Source organism: Taudactylus pleione, unplaced genomic scaffold (genome assembly GCF_031769625.1).
Source record: "Taudactylus pleione unplaced genomic scaffold, aTauple2 ptg000054l, whole genome shotgun sequence".
Taxonomy (NCBI): Eukaryota; Metazoa; Chordata; class Amphibia; order Anura; family Myobatrachidae; genus Taudactylus; species Taudactylus pleione.
Genome location: NW_028284456.1, coordinates 9,171,714 through 9,193,766, shown reverse-complemented (window position 1 = coordinate 9,193,766; position 22,053 = coordinate 9,171,714). Strand labels below are relative to the sequence as shown.

General features: G+C 44.7%; 1 protein-coding gene across 2 annotated transcripts in view; it reads right to left on the bottom strand.

Moving 5' to 3' along the window:
- Positions 1–22,053, bottom strand: part of FKBP9 (FKBP prolyl isomerase 9) — a 63,784-nt gene that overhangs the window by 28,024 nt on the left and 13,707 nt on the right. The window contains exons 1-4 of one of the 2 annotated variants that reach the window (XM_088464374.1): positions 7,722–7,774; positions 4,109–4,254; positions 3,041–3,230; positions 1,004–1,149 (exon numbers count right to left, since the gene is read on the bottom strand). In XM_088464374.1, coding sequence (XP_088320500.1) covers positions 1,004–1,149; positions 3,041–3,230; positions 4,109–4,196 — 424 coding nt within the window. In that variant the 5' untranslated portion in view covers positions 4,197–4,254; positions 7,722–7,774. Of the gene's footprint in view, positions 1–1,003; positions 1,150–3,040; positions 3,231–4,108; positions 4,255–7,721; positions 7,775–22,053 lie in introns of those variants that run through there. The other variant, XM_088464364.1, reaches the window with a different exon arrangement.

The window sequence follows — 22,053 nt, the reverse complement described above, 5'->3', positions numbered from 1 at the left end:
AGGATTTTCATCCTTGTCGGTTGCCGCTGTCGGGATTTGTACCGCCGGGCATGGGTCCGGCGGTAAATCATACCGATTCCGCGCAGTTAGATAACAAATCTGGATTTCCAGATGAGTAACTCACTGACATATTGCACAGCAGTATTAACCCTCAAACAATGTTCTAGTAGTCTATACCTAGCACAATATGTATACACTGTGCACACACTGGGGCAGATGCAGTATTTAATGTACGCCTATTTGTAGAGCATATGATGTATGTTTTCACTGTCCATGTTCTGGGATGCCACGTAAAACACAATTATCTCATTCCTCCACACCTGTGATGTACCGGGACATTCTCACATAGGCAATGTTCAGTCAGGGCGCGTTTACAGAACTGTGGGCTACGCAGAGTTGGCTGGAAGCATGAAAATGCCTATTTTCAGGTGTTTCTTTTGCGCCACGATAGGTTTGGTGCAAGTGTGCCATGATGCTGATGACAGCTATGAATCTAAGCGTGCGTACATGGGCGGGCCAGCTGCAGATATGCCTACAAGTCTGCATACGGGCAAGCATATTCATTTAGCTCAGTGCACACAAAGCGTTAACATTTAGGCCGACTTCAGTTTATAATTTATTTCCCAAACTTATATATTGTCATGTTCACGTATTTGCAAACAAACTGAAACATGTTCAAGCTTAAATTGCTAAGAGTTAACAGATTTTATTTATGAACATTGAACTTTGAACACAGCAGTGTTTGTGAATCAAATTGAAAAAAAATTAAATTAAAAATTAAAATCCTTTTTTAGTATGTGAATAATGTTTAAAAATATAAATATTAAAGTTAATTCTAATGTGAATGGGAACTGCAAACCAAACTGGAAAACATTGAATAACATTGTCAAACACATTCTGAAAACTTAAATATACAAATTTAAATTGCAGTCAATTGATGATGTCACTGTGAACATGTTTGTGGCCATTATACTTGTGAAATCTGGTTGGTATGTCATCTTACCATCCCCATCTTCTCCATATGCCAGTCGTGGAGGAACTGTGATTATACGTTTTTCCCCCACACACATTCCCAGGAGACCAGTATCCATTCCAGGGATCAACCAGCCAATTCCCACATAGGTGTCATAAGTTTTCATACGATTGTGACTAAGAGAAGAAGAAAAAACAAATAATGCTACTATCTCACATAAGGTATGAAATAATATACATTGTATATATATATATATATATATATATATATTGAGTAATATATTATATCTTGATCTTAATTCTTTAATAAGTACATATTTATCTTGCCTTCAAATGAAACATTTTGAACATACCTGCCTAGCACTGTTAAAGCAAAACATGATCAGTCAAGAGAAATTTACCAACATTCCAAACCTGGAGATAAAGTGCAGACACTTGAAGTGATTTTAGAAATCTGTCAAAACTTAATTCCAAAAGATAATCAGCTAGAGCTCCGGTCATATAGCAATAGTTACATTTAATTTAATAAAATATCTAGAATAGCTGAGAATCATAATACAATATTTCCTATTACTCCTGGAACAATAAAATAATGCAAAATGACACTGTATATTTTATAGTATCAAGGAGTAATACAGTACATACAGAAAATCATACAGTAGATTGTTTTAAAGATACACTAAGTGGCTTGTAATAGCACGTGAAATTCAGACACAGACGCAGTCCCAGCAAGTCTGACTATATATTTAAAGCGGCAATCATTTAAAAGGATGATTGTTGCTTTAAAATTACAGGCAGATTCACCACAATCACACCCATGTCTGCATCTCACAGGTTATTACATAAGTCCCTAAAAGTCTGTGCGTTACTGCAATTAACACAGGTGTAAATATATTATGGTTATAGATGTATGTTAGCCATCTGTGCAGGCAGTGAACAAAATTAGGGCACTGTGTCTGTTACTTTTTTGTCTGCACTACATCTTATTTTCAGATATTTTGAAATCTGGTCGCTAACACAACTGTATTGTGTCCTACCTGTAATTAATTATATCACATACAGATGTGTCCACATAGGGATGGGTATGGGATCCCGGTGGTCGGGATGTCGGTGGTCAGAATACCAACAGCAGCATCCCACCTGTCAGAATCCCAATCCAATTAGGTAAGTGTCCTAACCCTAACCCATCTTTCCCGCAGCCTAATCCTAACTCTCCCCCACTCGCAAACTAATCTTAACCCTCCCCCTAATGTCTAACCCTAATATTTACCGTCGGTATGCCAGCGCACGGGATTCTGCTGCCGGGATTCTGACTGCAAAAGTAGTGCTGCCCAACATTCTCTGTGACTTGTAATGAGTCTTAATGATTTCTCTTGATAATAGATGTATTTAATTATTCCTAGATGTTTTTTCCGTGTACACCATAGTTTTAGGCAACTACGAGATTATGATACAATTTGATTTAGGATATAAACTGGAAGATCTTTATATAATAATCACCTAAATTACAAGAATTAGTTTTTTTCATAGAAGAGCAATTGTAACATTAACAAAGGCCTGATATGTCTGTGAACGACGCCGTACAGATCCTACTTGCCTACTCTCCCTAGATTCGCGGGAAGCTCACGATTTTCCGGGTAACCCCCTCGCACCCCAAAGAGTAGACAGATCTCCCGCATGCCGCCTACTTCCTAGTAGGATGGGAAGTTTTTCCTAGAAATTTGCGGGTCCGTATGGGGGAGGGGGGCCTAAATGCCCCTCCTCAAGGACCCACAAATTGGGTTTTTTTTTCCTGTAAATGGGCGGGGCCTAATGACTGCTATAGTCTGGCCCCGCCCACCAAAGCTGAGAGCAGCAGCTCCTCCCTGCCTGCTCCAGCAAAGGATTACTGAAAAGTCAGTAAGTATGGTACAGATGCACTATGCTATATGTCGTTTGTCAGGTGATTAAACAACATATCGCATAGTATGTACTCAGCATTAGGTTTAGTGGCTCGCTAGTATTAAATATAAAATGTAAGAATAGTTCAACAAAATATCAATAATAAAAGATGTTTGAAAATGTAAACCTGGAATCAAAAAGTGTTCCATCCATTAAGGTTCCATTGTAGTGGTAGCGAATGAAGTCAGACACTTGCACTGTTCGAGAACAATTATCTGGTTTGTAATAAGTCTCCACTTGGACTGTGTCTTCTGGATTCCAGATATCTACCAAAAGGACATCAAAGTGCAGCACTGCATCTGGGGGAATGACACCAGCTGTGCAAAAGGAGCAACATTATAAATTGCAGCACATGTATAAAATATACAGACCAGCTACATAGCTAATTTAAGAATGAAAAGTATGTTTAAAGGATACTAAAAGTAAAATATGAATTCATTGGAATTAAAGAGCAAGTAAAGCCACTATTTAAAATTATCACAAAAATTTAAAGTTTTAGGTTAGGTGATCCCTTAATGGTACAATTTTAAATAACCACTAAAGCTACAATTTAAATACTCATATACAAGTAAAATAAACTGTTCAGTGTTAACCTGACAATCCACCGTAGCTAGGTGGAAAAATATTACACTGTTACTTCACAATCTTTTGCATAGTGTCCTTAAGAGGTCTAAACTAGAGATGTGCGGGTTCGGTTTGATTTGGTTCTTATCGACAAATTATCGCAAGTTCGGATTCGTTCGGATTTCTCTTATTGGCTATCCAAAACAATTGACAGCCGGATAGCCAATATGATGACGTTTTTGAGGTCCGAACATATCTGAGTAAATCCGAGTAAAACTGAACTGCACATCTCTAGTCTAAACCAGGTCACAAAGCTAAGGCAGAACAAAGTAGAATTTTACATTAATACACTGCTCAGAGTATGCCTGAGAATGGGCTTATTAAGCCGAGCGACCGTTGCGCCAACTGAGAAAGCGATTAAGTAAGCTATACACACTTATCAATCGGCCGCCCGATATGTTGGGCCAGACATCACAACTGGGCGGGCAAAATTTGCCTGCCCAGTTGTGATGTCAGTGTCGGCGGTCCCTGCAGCATGTGTATGGGCGGTCATCCTGACAGCATAACCCGCTACAGAGTCAGGGCAGAAAAGGAAGTTCATGTCTCTACAAGGCAGAGGTGGGTTACTTACTCACTCCTTCACTCCCATAGGCAAGATTGGGTGGAATCTTCACTAGACGCCTCTCATTTATACACATTCCAACCAGGGCTTTGTCCATTCCTGCAATGATTTGTCCTTTTCCCACAAAGACATTGTAAGTAGTGCCTCGGTCATAACTGAAAAATAAAGTTTTGCTTGTTCATGCTATTTTGGATTAAAAGAAAGATTACCAAACATTACAAAGAATATTACACATTGAAAAACAGCAAAGGTCCACAAAGTTGCAATGAGTCATCCAAAAAACCTCTCTGGAAAGATTTCAATTGGGTCACAGGGGGTTGCATACCCCATAATATCGATTTGGGGCCTGATCCATTAAGGATCAATATTGCTAAAGCATACGCAGATGGCCGATTGTTGCGTACTGTGCATGCATCGCAGTACGCAAAGGCACCACTGCAATCCCACTGTGATCACACAGACCACGGAGAGTCATCGCTGAGTGATTGACAGGCAGTGAGCGCTTGGGGGTGGTGACGGGGGAGTGGTCGGAGAAACGCAGGCATGTCTGTCCGTTGCTTGGGCATGCATAAATTTGCCACTGAGGCGGATGGTTCTCGATGCTACCGATGTTTGTGGCGGTTTGCAAGGTATTACGGATGTGATATAATGGTAGTGGGAGCCAGTGGGCGTCTCTATGCTGGCAGTGCAACGGCATTGCGATTGATATTCATTAGCATATTTTCACAGCAGACCTGTGTGCAATTATGGAGCTGCGATCACAATAGTGATCCTTAATGAATCAGGCCCTGAATACACAGTTATCCCCAGAAATTGTATGTATAATTATATTTTGCATATAAACTTTACCAAAATCGCACTGAGCGCTGCATTATTGTTTATTACATCCTGTACTTAGAGGGTGGATTCCTCTCCTATTCTAACAACACTACGGGACCACTCATAGATTGTTAATCCATCAGAGCGCTATTTAGTCTGCTAGTACTAATTATACTTAGATCATAGAATCACTGACGATCACAACTAACTAATTAAGCCCCTTCTGGCTATTGCCCTCCTATCATAAGCTGCTTCCTCTACAAGTGTGTATATTGACCTTTTACTCTCCTCCTCCTCGATCTCACTCCCATGCCTGGTGCTGTATGTTTACCTCACGGACGTAAAACTGCGATACCTAGTGACCTATTATATAACTTGAAACTGACTAATGGAGCACTGAGACATCAATGATATGAGTAAGTTAGTTAGAAGATAGGGAGAACTGTTGTGCAGGTTTACATTATTTCCTATTATTATTATTATTATTATTATTATTAATAATAATAATAATAATAATAATATTACTGACTCTCATAACTTATTCACGTTCTAGTATAATCAATAAACTTAACATATTATTCTGTCTCTTTTTCCTGTTATATTATAATTAATAATCTAGACTACAAAATGCCAGTTTTTGCCCTCACTTCCAAGTTGTTGACAAAAGTATTCCTCTAATGCAGTGGTTCCCAAACTTTTTGGAATCACGGCGCCCTAGAGTATCAGCATTGTTTTCACGGCACCCCTAAGCCAAAAGTTTGTTATTGAAAATTCAGAAAAAAATGTATTAAAGTAAATTGTGCTGACCTGTCATCTTTAGGCTCAGTTATGTGATGGGGACAGGTTTGCGCTTCTGTTTGTCCACATATTTATATTACATTGACCATAAATAATTTGATTTTGTGCTAGACCACCAACCTGAGGTACCCCTGCAAGTGTCCCGAGGCACCCCAGGGTGCCTAGGCACACTGGGCCTGATTCAGACCCACTCGCGAGCACACAGCGCTTGCAAGCGGGTCAATGGTCCCCGACTGCATGCGCAAGACCCGGCCAGCATCGGGCGCTCCGTCGCTATGGGTCTCGCACCAAAACGGGGCAGCTGTCGATTGTGATTGACAGCTCGCCCCATTTTGCAGGTGGGCAGAGGGGGTGGCTGGCCAAACGGAGGCGTTCCCGAAGGAACGCCTGCCGTTTGGGGGTGGCCTCAGTAGTGAGCTTCCGGCTCTATTAGAGCCGGAAGCTCACTGGGGCTTGCGATGGACGAGACCCTACCACAAGGATCTCGTCGCAAGCCCGATGGTCGCGACTATCACCTGGCTGCTCGCAAAAGCTGTGGCTGGTTACCCACAGCTTAGCGAGCAGCCAGGAGGCCGGCTCTCAAAAAAAAAAATGCCACCCTGATTCAGAGCGAGCGCTCTGAATCAGGCCCACAGTTTGGGAACCACAGCTCTAATATATAAGGGTGGTTCAATAAGTAAGGTAACATAACCTCTCACGTGTGTAATGTTCTCTATTTTATTCTGATTCCCCACCTGCTGGTGGGGAATCAGAATGAAATAGAGAACATTACACACGTGAGAGGTTATGTTACCTTACTTATTGAACCACCCTTATACACTGCTTCCCCTCACAGCCATTAGACTGCGCCTCATATCAGTCATACTGTCCCAACATCAGTTGTAAGATGGCGGGGTTGGCGGAAACAAGGTCAAACATTGAGGTGCATAGTGTGATCAGATTCCTGTGTCTACAGGGCACAGCAGCAGCTGAAATTTATCGCCAACTTGTCGAGGTGTATGGTGATAACGTCATATCACGGAAAAGGAAATGGGTTTATAACACTGCCTTTGATAACGGCAGAACAGATGTACAAGATAAGCAGCCATCTGGCCGGCTAAGCACGTCCACCACAGATGACAATTGAGCTGCATTGAAGGTCTCATTTAGGAAGACGGACGCATTTGAGTTAGTGATATTGCTGACAAGCTGAATATCCCAGTCAGTACTGTGCACAACATCATTCTTGAGCAACTGGGGTACAGGAAAAGATGTTCAGGCTGGGTACCGAAGCAACTCACAGAGGTTCACAAAACCAATAGGATGGTATTGTCTCCCGTGCACTTGTGCGGTACCATGAGGAGGGAGTGCAGTTCCTGCAGTGTATTGTTACAGGTGATGAAACATGGGTGCATTATGTGACACTGAACACATAACAAGCATCTATGACATGGAAACACTCAAAGAAAAAACTCCATCAGCAAAGAAGGTCATGGTGACCGTGTTTTGGGACCACAAGGGCATGTTTCTTGTTGATTCTCTCACCAAGGAAGATACTGTGAATGCTGTTGTGACACATTGAGCTGGTTGCGGGGATTGCAATTTGTCGAAAAAGACTTGGGTTGCTGCAAACAGGCGACGTATTGCTACACGATAATGCCAGGCCACACTAAGCCAACTACACGCGTGAATTGTTACGGCACTGCCATTGGGAGTACTGGAACATCCTCCTTACAGCCCTGACCTGGCACCGAGTGATTTCTATCTCTTTGGACCATTGGACCACCTAGGTGGAAGGCAATTTGCAACCGAAGGTGACGTTCAGCTAGCCGTCATGTCCTGGCTTCAGGCGCTTGATTTCTTCTATGCCAGGATAGATGCATTGGTGTACCTTTGGAACAAATACTTAGACAAGTATGGGGACTATATGGAAATATAATCTGTACCAAAGCCATAATTAATTATATGTATAATGTAGGCCTGTCACGACCCTGTCTAGTTGTCACCTTTTTGCCTTGGGACTTACCCCTGTCAGCTCCCCCATGGATCTGTGTGTGTAATTTGCCTGGAGGATTTGCTCTGATTATTGCACCTAGCCTCTCCTCTGTCTGTGAGCACTGCTAGCCCTGATTGGAATCGCAGGTGTGGTTCTGATTCTCAGAGCTGCAGAGATGAATACTCCCTCTGCATGTTGTGCCTTCTACCACTCAGAATACTACTACCAGACCACCTGTCTGTATCCACCAATTGCTGCCAGACCCATGATATATATATCCTCTCCTGATAGCATTCTGGGCCTGAACATCTCGTCTTCCCATGGTGTATGGTTCATGCTGTTTCTGTGTTCTAGTATATCCCTGAAACCTGCTACAGCAATCCCTGGCGCTATCCAGAAAACCTGTTTCAGCTGTACCTGGCAATCCAGTAAATCTGCTGGCAGCAACCCCTGGTGATTCCAGAAAACCTGTTACTGCCAAACCTGGCAATCCAGTAAGCCTGCTGACAGCAACCCCTGGTGCATCCCGAAAACCTGCTACAGTAATACCTGGCATCCAGACGTCCTGTTACAGCAATACCTGGCCTGTGCTCTGCTGCTAGTCCTACTCCTGGTTGGTCCCTGGCACTCTGTAAACCTGCATCGTGTCACCCTGCTTTGCTTCCTGCTGTGGATCAACTCCTGCCCCTTTTACCTACCTACTCCCTCCCTGAACCTAAAATTCCCAAACCTACCCATTCCTTCCTGAAACCTGTTGTTCCCAATTATCCTATCCAGCCTGCACCTGAGTTCCAACCTTGTCACAGCATTTCCAGATTACCCTATTTTAGCCTTCATCTCAGCATTACCTGACTTCCCTTCAGCCATTGTCACATTCCAGTCCAGAGTCAAGTTCCAAGCTCATCAGTTCAGTCCACGTTGTTCCAGTCCAGAGTCACGTTCTTAGTTCATCAGTTCAATTCAACAAGTCTTCCTGACGGGTCCAGTCCCTCCAGTTCCTGTCATTTATCATCAAAGGCAGTTTTCACTGCTACACAAGTCTTATAAATAGAGCTATCTACATTATCTGTGATTCCAGTCATGCCGGCCTCCGTTGAAACCCGATCACCACCTGAGACAGGTAACTCGCAGACACCAATCATGACAAGGCCATTAGATAGATCCCTTCTTAAAAGAAGAAAATGTTGGAAAAGGTTTGGATAGAGTAAAATGAATAGCCTAAAGAAAAGGCTTTTCCCATGCACTTCCCCTGTAAAGCAGATATATATGTCCTTTTTGTGTTGGGCAGACATGGTGGTATGATCTATATGTGAATTTGGTTGTTTTTTGCATACAAGAGGGTTTGTAAAGTGCTGTTAGCAAAATACTACTTTCTCAGTGTTTCATAGAAGTAAGAAGAGCATGACTTACGTGAGCTTGTTCGTGCACTGTTTTATGGATTTGTGTTGTGTTTAAAAACTCTCCATGCTAATTTGTTAACTGAATGGCTATGTAGGAATGAGCAAGATAGTTGTTTTTTGGAAGAACCTTAGGGCCTGATTCAGAGATGTACACAATGCTGATATATACGCAGATCGAGCAATTGGTAGCCATTGCACATGTGTGTAAGCCGCACTGCGCACGCACAGTAATTGTTTTTAATTACGTTTGCTTAGTGGATTCAATCGCAAAGTGAGCGACAGTCAGCGTTTGTGGAAGGTTACAGGGGATTGGTTAGAAAAAAAAACGCAGGTATGTCTGGCCGTTCAAACACCATTTTCTGGACGTGCATAAATAGCCACTGCGTCCTTGCTTTCTCTGTTTTTGAAGATCCGCTGTGTCTGCGTAATCTTCTGCTGGCCACACACATAGCGACATTTTACCCGATCTGGCCGATTTCGACACATTGGAACGACATATCGTGTAAATTGTGGCTAAAACCTGAGTAAATCACGAGTCCCCACTCACGATCCCGATGCGATGCACGTCCCCGTTGGTGCACATCGCATCTTCAGATCTGCCGTGACAATCTAGGACACGATGCACTGTGAAAGTCTGGATGCAGGAGAGATCGTATGAAGATTGGACACCAAATAGTGTGCAGATCGTGTGGAGATCGTCTGCAGAGCTGCAGGGGTGAGTTTCAAGGGAAATCGTACACATCGGCTGATCGTGTACAGATCGCCATGTGTGTGGCCAGCTTTAGACTTAGAAGGCGGATGGCCGTCTGATCTGAGGGCCTGATTCAGACCCGGACGCTATCCGCAGTGCGCTCGCTATTGCCGATGGTTTCTAATTTGCGTATGCATCGCAGTGCGCATGCACAAACTACACAGTGCCTCCGCTCAGAGACAGATTAAGATTCACATGGGCCTGGAGCTGAAATTTATGAAGGGCCTATTGAGTGCTGCTGCAGGGGGTGTGACAAACGCTGTGGTGGTGTAACTAATAATGTGGGGGCGTGACAAGTGTGTTGTGGGTGTTCCACGCATGCACAGTACTATTATTCCTAAATCTGCGTGAAAGTTTTAATTTTCAAATTTAAGAAAAGTGATCATATCCCATCCACATTATAAAATGTGGGATATGATAAATCATTCCCTTAGTAACAATAGTTAAACAGTCATGGCATATAACTGCCAATTACAGATACATCTTGCAGCTCTATTATACCCTACAACAGGGATGGGGAGCCCCAGGCCCAGGGGCCGTATAAGGCCCCCGGAATCATTTGGTCTGGCCCTCTGAGATTTTTTCTGTTAGCCTCATCTGGATAGCATGGTGCCTAGAATAACACCCTGCAGCCAGAATCTATGCAGCAGTGCCGCCTGGAGTGCCCTTAGGATGCTACAGACGGTCACACTGCGGCCCTTATAGCTCCCCGGAGCATCCTCAGGATACTCCGGGCTGCTGTAATCACCGGCGATTGTGGCCCGCACCCTTGTGACATCACACGGAGGGGGCGTAGCCTGCACCGGGCCCGCAAATAATATATATATCAAAATGGCCCTCCGTAGAAAAAAGGTTCCCCACCCCTGCTCTACACTATGACCAGATATCCTACACCCTGGCATATATACATATATATTTTTTCACACATACATATACATATCTTATTTTAAATAAGTCGGGTCTGTTGGAGAGATTATATCCCTTCCCAAATCGGGAGGGTAGGCAAGCCATATATATATATATATATATAATGTATATGGCTTGCCTACCCTCCCGATTTGGCCGGGAGCCTCCCGATTTTCAGGCGCCGCTCCCGGCCCCCCGGAAAGGCAGGCAAGCCTCCCGGAAGTCTCCGACCTTCCCCACCTCCCCCCTGAAAAAAAACAGAAATACCCGCAGCGGGGGGCCCGGTGACGCGATTCGCACAGAATCGCGTCATCGTGGCCCCACCCCCTGCTTCACAATGCCGAAAATCACGGCATTGTGAAGAGGGGGTGGAGTCACGATGATGCAATCGTGCGGCCCCGCCCCCAGTGTGACACAAAATGGACACTCCGCCCCCAATGGCCGCCCCCGCCCCCCGCTATTAGCCGACAATCAGCTCCCTCCCGGAAGGCTGGAGCTGATTGTCGGCAAGTATGATATATTATATGCACACATACATATGAATACATAAATATGCCCTCCAAACCCCACATATTTTAATTTTAAACACATGACTAGAATTCAGATTATCTACCTCACTCTTAACTTTCTTAGGTGACAGGTCTCTGTCAGTCACAAGGAGGCCAGCTGCTCTGTAGTGCCGGATTAATGGCAGGGCGGAGTGGGTGTTTATCTCGGAGCCCATACACATTACACATGGAGGGCTCCTACACGTAGGGCCTGATTCAGACCCGATCGCTAAGCAGCGGCATCTCGCTTGCAAAAGGGGCTGGGTATGCAAATCCCGCGATCACACTGTCTGGTGTAAGGACGCCCTCTATAGAGAGCGATGACAGTGAGCGTATGCAGGACTATAAAACCTCCCACCTGTCACTCGCTGCACACGTCATCTCCAGGAAGTGTGTGTTTAATTGGGAACATCGAGAGCCATCGGAGCTGCTCGCAGCGCGTGTGGTAGACCTTAACCTCCCACAAGCACTGCGATCAGTTCAGGCTAAAATACAACCAAGTGACATGTACAATGACGCAACTTTGCTAATTATGCACACCCATTAAACTCCGTTTTGACGGCCTGACGCCTGCGTTCGCACATCCACACCCCCGTTCACAAGCACCTGCCCCTGTTACCACCCACAAACGGTGCAATCTGTCACTCAAAATAGCGGGCAGCCTGTGCACAGCAAGCGCACAATTCCCGATCGCTAAGACTGGCACGCGCACTGCAAACCATACGTATGCGCAAACATGCGATTATCGGCAAGAGCGTACGAGCGCAGCTTAGTGACCGGGTCTGAATCAGGCCCATAGCCCTTACATCGCGGGTGTGCAGTGCAGCTGGAACTTGGAGGCGCAGCATTTCTGTGCTGTGACACAGAGCTGTACAGGATGCAGCAAAGGGGATGAGATGGAAAGCATTGGGATCATAGGGGGCCCCTAATAACCTTAATCAAGACTCTGCCTGTGTGTGTTGACACTGTCCCTTTGGGAGTGGTGGGTGGTACTCTATACCAGTACTGGGTCCAGGCACGCTCCGTGCGTGCGGCCGCACAAGGGCTCCAGGGTCCAGGTCTGAAAAAGAAAAACGCCCTCCATCCGTTCGCTGGCGTTATTAGTATAAGCTCGGGGAGGGAAGGGGCGGAGGGGGAGCACGGGACAGCGCTGGGTGCGAGTAACCTAGTGCCGGCCCCGCTCTATACGATGCAGGGAGGGCTTGTGAAGTCTTCCATATTAGTCGTCCCCTCTTGCACTCCCAGCTGTGGTGCCCTCAATGAAAATAATTGGTCCCTTATGTGCGCCTCAAGCTCCTAGACCCTCCCCATCTCCCCATTTACCACTGTGTGTGTGTATGTGTATGTATGTGTGTGTGTGTGTGTGTGTGTATGTATATATATATATATATATATATATATATATATATATATATATATATTTACATACATACATTCCCCTGACGACGGTACTAACCGAAACAGCTATTGGGATCAGGCACTGGGAATGACTTGGGACCCCAGTTATGCTGACTCATTTGGTTCAAGTAATGTATGATATGCTGAAGTGATTGCCACACATGCTGCCATGCATTGTATCTATATAGACTATCATTAAACATGATTTTTTGGAGTGCTGGCCTCATCTCTGCTTGAGCCCCTATTGGAGCATTGAACAGTGGATGGATATGGATATTCAAGGATTGGCCTTGCACCTACATTTGGATACTGATGTGTAGTGCAATTTTCTCTCTTTTGTATTGTTATTCCTGTTTTTGGATCAAAATTGCACCACGTAACATTTTGCTATTTTTGCTATTTGCACTGTTTTTACTATTTTATGTATAATTAGTCACGATTTGTTTGTCTGTCATGGAGTTTGATATCGGTGACATTACTGGCACTAAAAGATTTCAGGACAAAGATGTGTCTAAAATATTGTTTGCTAACACTGAGCAATTAGCTTTTGATATAGATAGTCCTGCAGAAATCTATGCAGATTTAATTAAATTGCGTAAAAGGCTCGTGGAATTAGAGCTCCATTGGCTGACACTGTCCCAATACCATAAAGATGGTTTAATACCTAGAGGTTTTCGTATCAGAAATCAACCCACACTTGGGCGCAATAACAAGGATTTCTGCAGACAATGGTGCCTAATTCTAAATCAGTGTAGTTTTGACCTAATATTACTGGTGATCCAGCAAGTCAATTCCGATACCGAATGTGTCAAAAAAGAAATTGACGTTTGTGAAACAGGTGGAATGGTGTCGCTCAAGGCGGATAATAGTGTGGACTGGTTAACCAAATTAGAAGACTCAATTAACGCATTTAGAAGTGATTTATTGTCTTTTAAAAAAATCAAATACAGAAAAGTCAAAGAAGATTATAGGGAACAGAGAGTTTATCCCTGGTTAATGACACAATCAGCCAGGCGTCTTGGAAGACTGGACAGGGTTTTAGGAAGAGGGTTGATAGGCAGTATACGGATTTAGATTTGCATACGTCACTTAGTGACTCAGATAGCAGCCGTAAAGATTCTTTTTTAGGCGAAAAGGCCTTAACACGCAGCAGGGCCCCGGACAGAGACCTAAAAAACCCTGTAGGAGAGGGGGTATCCGGCATAAAAAATCCAAAGGGAAGGAACAAAGGAGCTCGGAAATAGTCATCTTTAATTTATCAAAACATACCCTCACTGATTTTGAATCTAGCGTTTTATCCAGGGGCCTGTCTTTTGTACAGATGCATAAACAAAAAATCTTTAATTTCGAGACAGAGCTGTATAGATTTCATAGACAGTTGCGACTTAAGGACTACTTTGCTAAGAATGGTAGTGATACATACAATAAAATCCCTTTTAAAGTACCAAGTACCTTTGATCCACCTTCCACCAACGCATCTATTGAGATGTTCATGCGTTTGGTTAGAAAAGACACCATTCCGATTTTACAAAAAGCAAGGGTCCATCATTCCAATTTGTCTAATGATGAAATCTTAGCGATAAAATATTTGCAAGAAAATAAAGATATAGTAATTCGCCCCGCCGATAAAGGTGGGGGTGTTGTAGTACTGGACAGGTCGGATTATATCAGTGAGAGTTTGAGACACTTGACAGACACCAACTGTTAATAAGTACTTAAATTTGATCCCACAGAGAATTATAAGAAAGAGATTGATTCTGTAATATTATTGGGAAAATCAAATAATTGGTTGGATGAATCTACAGCTAATTTTTTGACTCAAGATTATCCTAGAGTTCCTCTCTTTTATATTTTGCCAAAAGTTCACAAACGGTTGGCTCAGCCACCTGGGAGGCCTATTATCTCCTCGATGGGGTCACTGAGCCAACCGTTATCACAATATGTTGACTATCATCTCCAACCCTTAGTTCAGAGTACTCCGTATTATATAAAGGACACATCAGACTTTTTGACGAAATTGATCAACTTTGGGCCACCACCTACTGATTGTATACTGGTGACACTAGATGTCACCAGTTTATACACTAATATCGAACACGATGAAGGAATCCAATCTGTTCGGAGAGCCATTGAGACCTGTCCACAGTATATGGGTCCACCAGTTGAGTTTTTGTTACTTTTGATAGGGATTATTTTACATAAAAATTATTTTTTTTATTTACAGTTGAGAGGCACAGCAATGGGGTCTAATATGGCCCCATCTTATGCCAATTTATTTATGTATGATTTTGAAAAGATACATATTATGGCTGATCCTGATTTTTCGAAGTTTATACCTTTTTATTTTCTTTTCATAGACTACCTGTTTATACTGTGGACGGGTGGTTAATTGTCTCTCCATTTTATTTGATTATCTATATAGACTATCATTAAACATGATTTTTTGGAGTGCTGGCCTCATCTCTGCTTGAGCCCCTATTGGAGCATTGAACAGTGGATGGATATGGATATTCAAGGATTGGCCTTGCACCAACATTTGGATACTGATGTGTAGTGCGATTTTCTCTCTTTTGTATGTATATGTATGTATGTATGTGTGTGTGTGTGTGTGTGTGTGTGTGTGTGTGTGTGTGTGTGTGTGTGTGTGTATATATATATATATATATATATGCTATGTACACACATGCATCATGCACATATGTATATTATATATACACACATTTATATAAACGTTTATATATATATATATACGCATACATATTATTAACACATATATACATATTCACATACATATATACACATTCCCAAGTTACATACTTATTAACGTTAATTTCCATAAAGGTTTAAATTAATTTATTACACACACAAAGGCTTAAAGCAGTTTAATAGCAGTAATATATATATTCTCTATATCAAACTGTTTTAAACCTTTGTGTGATATATATATATACTGCTGTTAAACCTTTTTGTGATCTTGTATTATATATAATATACTACACACACGATGCACATACTGGTGCCAGACATCACACCCACCTTAGTTTTCTGTCACAGCTACAGCCCGGCTGCAGTTGCCTAGGGAGGGGAGGGGTCAATGGGCGGAGCCTCGGAAGACACGGGGGCAGAGCCTCGGAAGACACGGGGGCGGAGGTTCGGGCAACTCAGAGTATGCAGTACACAGCTTCAGGTTCAGAGAGTTTAGCATGAATCAGAGGCGGAGCTTAGCGCAACTCAGTCGGCCTGGGGAAGGAGTTTCGGACAACTCGGGGCAAATCTTCACGCAAGCCCAAGGGTAGGCGGGGTGGAATAGGCAAGAATTCTGGCTGCCAGTATAATGGATAGGCTTCAGAATGCTGTGGTGGTGACAGGAAAAAACTATTTTCCTGTCTGCACTGCAGCAGTGAGTCTTGTGGGCCTATTTCCATGGGGAGGCCTGGAGCTGTAGCTCCACCCACCCCATTGTTAATCCGGCCCTGCGTCCGCTGATCCCTCGCTTGCAAAGCAAAACCAGCCCAGCAGAGTGAGTGACAGGAGAGGCAGTTTGTGGGTGGTAACAGGAGCAGTCCAGTAAAAAAGGGGGAGTGGAGGTGTGAACGCAGGTGTGCTTGAGTGTTTCATCGCCATTTTAGAGGGGTGCATAATTAACAGGCAGCGTCATAGTACACGTCACCAGCCATTTTTTTCCTCTGTTTTCCTTGCAATGCTTGCGATAGAAAAAAGCTACCACAAGCGTTCACATCCGATTGTGGTCGATGTACCAATGTTTTCATAAACTTCCAGGAGATGACGTGGGGCAGTGGGCGTCTCTGCATACGCTAAGGGGAGTCTGCATACACAAAGTGAACGCTCGTACAGGCAAGATGGGCATGCTTATGCCTTGGCGAGCGATCGCTCCCCGCCGCGTCACTTTCAAATATTTGCATACGCATCGAGCGAGCGTACGCTCATAGCGACCGGGTCTGAATCAGGCCCCAAGTTTCATGTTTCCGGTTTTGTGCATGAGCAGTGGATGTGAGATGCTTTTAGTGGCTTTCTCTAAGCACTGGACGACAAGTGAGTCATGAGCATATTTTCGCAGCTGCATTCCATGCGAAATCACAGCTGTGACTGCATTAGTGTACATTTGGCCCTTAGTGTGGTTAATTATCACATTGGAATTTGACAATTCCTTTTTTACAATTCCCTCCAACAGAAACCAAACTATGTAAGTGTGCTAATTTTTGCATTTTTATCCTTATTTTTTTGTATGTAATCGCTGTTTTTGTACTTAAACATTGTGGATATTTTTTCATATAAAATAAACAAAAATTAATAAGTTCTAAGTACATATTCTTATAGATCATATGTCAAATTCTGGTTTAGTATTTTTTAATACTACATAGCTAACAGGGGAGAGTGTTTGGGTAACATTATCTCTGATTGAAGTATATTGTTACGTAGAGGGAGAACTGACAAAGGCCCTGATTCAGAGCCGGACGCTCAGACAGAGCGCTCGCTCTGAATCAGGGCCGTCCCTGTTACTTTTTGGAGCGGCCTCCTGGCCGCTTGCATAGCTGTGGGTGACTTATCCCAGCAAATTTGGGGTACTTGAAAATGGGGACCAGGATATTTTAAAGTTGCAAGAGTTTAAAAAATCGTGAAAAATCCACCTGCCACAAGCCCCTGCAATGAAAAAAAACACCTGTGGCATACTTCGGGACCCCCCCCAGAGTAAAGTTACATTTTTGCGCACAGTTTACCTTTGGGGGTCTGTCTGAAGGCTGCATGAGGATTCCCACAACGTTGCACCCCAAAACCCCAATTCTGCACTTTTTTCCCGCCTGCTATTCATAGGCGAATCTTTTCCGCCTATTAAACTGCATTGGCTTTCCGCCTAGGCGAAAAGTCTTCCAAATTGAATACGGAGGAAAGTCAAAACAGGCAAAAATGACATCATCGGCAAAAAGTTTCCGCCAAAAACACACGAAAACGGCTTTTCGCCTGAAATTGAATATGGGCCTAAAGGTCCGGCCTTGAGGCTGTTAGTACCGCCCAAAACCGGGTGGTGCGAGGAGAAATCATTTAGTCGGCTAAACAGCGCGCTGACTTGAATAGCTCCAGGACCAACTTCCCAGCGACATTCAACTCCTGCTAAATAGAATCAGTTATCGAGGTTGAATTGCTACCCAGAGAGTTCAGGAGCAGACCCTTGCAGCAGGAGTTTGCAGGAAGTATGTCAGAAGGGGGTGAGCAACCATAGATGTAATTTTACTGTTATATACTGTATGTATACAGTATGTAGTGAATTGCACTGGTATGATTTAACAGAGCAATCACCTCAATAGATAGTGTAAGCAGAAGGGAGATCTAACTAATGCCCATATAGATGTGTCCACGTACAACTTAGGGCCTGATTCAGCAAGGATCGCAACTGTGAATACACACGCAATCAGCCAATTGTTACGCACTTGCATCGCAGTGCGTGTGTGCAAATGCTCCACTGCGATCGTTATGGCTACGCATACCCATCGCATTGCGATTGACAGGAAGTGCTGTTTTTTGGGAGGTGATTGGGAGAGGTGGTCTGCGAAATGCAGGCGTCCCAGTGCGTTCGGACGCTGTTGCAGGGGCATGCATAAATTAGCTACTGCGATGCCATACAACGTCTGAGGACTAATAGCCTGCGTGGAAGTTAGCAATTTCTGAGTAAGGTGAGAGCTTGTGCAAATGTGTGTGATACTGTGATGATACTCGATTGTACCGATGGTTTTGCAGTCTTGCTAAACATTACGAATGTAAGCTAAGCAAAGTCGGCGTCCTTGTGTAGTGCTGAGACAGGATAGCGATAGCTTTGAATTAGCATACTATCACAGTTGAACTGCGTGCGTAATAGTAATTGCATATGCAGTTGCGATCCATAGTGAATCAGGTCCTTAGGGCCTCATTCAGAGGCGGTCGGAGGATGCAAGCGGTCGCTCAGAAACTGGGCGGCCGCTTGCATCCTGACCACCCGCCTCTGTTTCGGTCGTTAGGCTGTGGGTTTAGACCCACAGCTCTAACGACCGCTAGGGTGATGGTCGCGATGGTCAGAGACCGTCGGGGCTTACGACGAGACCCTAGGGTAGGGTCTCACTTGTCGTAAGCCCCGGAGAGCTTCCGGCTCTGTCAGAGCCGGAAGCTCTCCACTGACATCACTGACATCACTAGTGATGCCCCAAACGGTAGGCGTTCGCATGGGAACGCCTCCGTTTGGGCTGCCACCCCCCCGGCCTGTCAATCAACATCGACAGCTCGCCCCATTTGGAAAGATACCCGATACGACCGGCGCTGTCGGTCGTAGCGGGTCTCACGCATGCGCACGAAGGAGCCGTCTCCCTCGTGCGCATGCGCACTTAACAAACATCGAGGCAGTCGTAGACCGTACGGTCGCCTCTGAATGAAGGACTTAGGCCCTCATTCAGAGCCGCTCGTTAGCGGCAGTACGCTCGTTCCGAGCGATGTTTGCACATCTGCGCATGCGTACGCTTTTTAGTACGCATGCGCGAACCAGTCAGTGCGGCCGAAAATCCTTTGTACGCTATATAGCGAGTGCCTGCTATTTTGAGTGACAGAATGAGGCGTAGGTGGGTGGTAACAGGGGAAGGTGCTTGAAAATGGGGAGTGGAGATCCGAACGCAGGCGTGCTTAAAGGTCAAAACGGGCGTTTTATGGGTGTGTATATTTAAAACAGCAGCGTCATTGACCACGTCACTGGGTTATTTTATAGCCAGAACTGCACGCAAATTTGTGGTAGCAAACACCGGCCCTCATTCAGAGCCGGACGCTATTTGCGGTCGTTCGTTTAAAAACAAGGGGTGGCTATTTAAATGATCCGTACGCACATTGCAGTGTGTTCACACCTCTAAGTCTGAACGAACGAGCAAAACATACGCTCGTTTATTTGTTAAAAACGCCCCCTGGCTGCACGCATCCTACGTCATGTCCGCTATTTATTAGATTAATCGAGTACATCGACCAGCGTATGAACTGCTCGCTATTCTTGTGGTTGGTGTTTGCTACCACAAATTTGCGTGCAGTTCTGGCTATAAAATAACCCAGTGACGTGGTCAATGACGCTGCTGTTTTAAATATACACACCCATAAAACGCCCGTTTTGACCTTTAAGCACGCCTGCGTTCGGATCTCCACTCCCCATTTTCAAGCACCTTCCCCTGTTACCACCCACATACGCCTCATTCTGTCACTCAAAATAGCAGGCACTCGCTATATAGCGTACAAAGGATTTTCGGCCGCACTGACTGGTTCGCGCATGCGTACTAAAAAGCGTACGCATGCGCAGATGTGCAAACATCGCTCGGAACGAGCGTACTGCCGCTAACGAGCGGCTCTGAATGAGGGCCACCAACCACAAGAATAGCGAGCAGTTCATACGCTGGTCGATGTACTCGATTAATCTAATAAATAGCGGACATGACGTAGGATGCGTGCGGCCAGGGGGCGTTTTTAACAAATAAACGAGCGTATGTTTTGCTCGTTCGTTCAGACTTAGAGGTGTGAACACACTGCAATGTGCGTACGGATCATTTAAATAGCCACCCCTTGTTTTTAAACGAACGACCGCAAATAGCGTCCGGCTCTGAATGAGGGCCTTAGTTCCTTGCACGTTAAACAGCCCTTCTAGCAGCACCATGCAGTACAAAATTCTACATTAGTGTCACAGTCGCTGACACTGTAACATAGCATTTTGCATGCAGATATAGCCGCAGTCGCACACAGAATATAGGCATACTGCACATCATTTGAATCAACAGAAGCTGCTTGTGGGTCATATTCACATTGCTTTGTGAATAAGATTAATTTGAAGGTAAAAAGTCTCACGAAAAGACGCTCAGCGCTATCGAGTTGCACGGACTTGCAGGAAGCAGCACTACTCCAACGAATTAGCCTTGTTTTGCCTTTTAAATTAATGCCGCTGTAAATTTAGGCACTAAATCATCAGAATTGTGCCAGTTCCTGCAACTTCCAGCCTATTATATTATGGGCTTAAGAGTCTGAACTGTCTGACCTGGATTCGTGACACGTACGGGCAGTGGTAACGGCAGACAAGGGCGAAGGCAATACCGTAGTCAAGTCCATTTCCTGGGTTTGGCACGCAGATTAACAAAAGCAGAGGGAGAAGTAAAGAGCTTAGGATCTCATTCAGAGTCGGTCGCAAGTGCTGAGCATTCGCAACCGACTCGATGTTTTGGTCCTGCGCATGCGCAGCGGCCGCACTGCGCAAGCCCTGGAGCGAGAGAGAAACTCTCTCGCTCCGGAGCTCACTACAAAAGGGGCGGCTGTCGATGTTGATCCACAGCTCGCCCCGTTTTGTAGGCAGGGGGGGGGGGTTACACAAACGGAGGTGTTCCTGACGGAACGCTTGCCGTTTTGTGGGCGGCCGCACTGACATCAGCAGTGATGTCAGTGGGGAGTTTCCTGCTCGATCAGAGCAGGAAGCTCCCTGTGGATTGCGGTTACCGAGACCCAACCTTAGGGTCTTAACGCAAGCCCCGATGGTCGCAGTGGTCTTGACAATCGCGACCATCACCCTGGTCGGTCTCTAAGCTGTGGGTGGTAACCCACAGCTTAGCTAGCGACCAGGTGGCCGCACAGGAAAAAAAACGCCCACCCTCATTCAGAGAGAGCGATTGCTTCTTGCGACCGCCTCTGAATGGCCTTAGTCTAATTCCATTCTGGGGACTGTTACACTGTTCAAGTCAAAATGGCAAAGTCAGGCATTCATGGCAAGTATAAATTGGCAGGTGCACATAAAGCACAAATCTTTTGCACACATTTATATAATAAGCGAGAAATTGTGTGTCTGTTTGTCCTTTATGCACGGCCAGAGTTTTGGACCTAGCGCCACCAAATTTGGCATGGTGGTGTAGTTTGACCAGGATTAGGTTTTTACCTAGGATATAACTTAGTCAATGTGACACACTGTCACACAATACCTAAAAATGGGGACTCTTACATTACACAGGTTCTGGGGCTGGCTCCAGTGGAAATTAGCAATCTGCCAAAAACCTGAGTGACAGCTACAAATGTATCCTTTTAAACTCACAGTTTGAGCAAAGCCTGGTACACACCTTTTCGATTACAGGCTGATCGGGTAAAACTGTCCCGATCAGCCGTGCAGTCTGTCCCCAGTGTGACCCCATCAGATGCCTGTGAGCCATGTACATACTGTGCAGACATAGCACAGTGTGTAGGGGCTTGTATGGGGTTGAACCGATATATATTAAACAGTACATAAGATGCGACCTTCCGATCTCGACCGTTGCAGGAGCGTTAAAAGCCATTTATCGGCTAACACTCCTGCAATCGGGACAGCTTACACA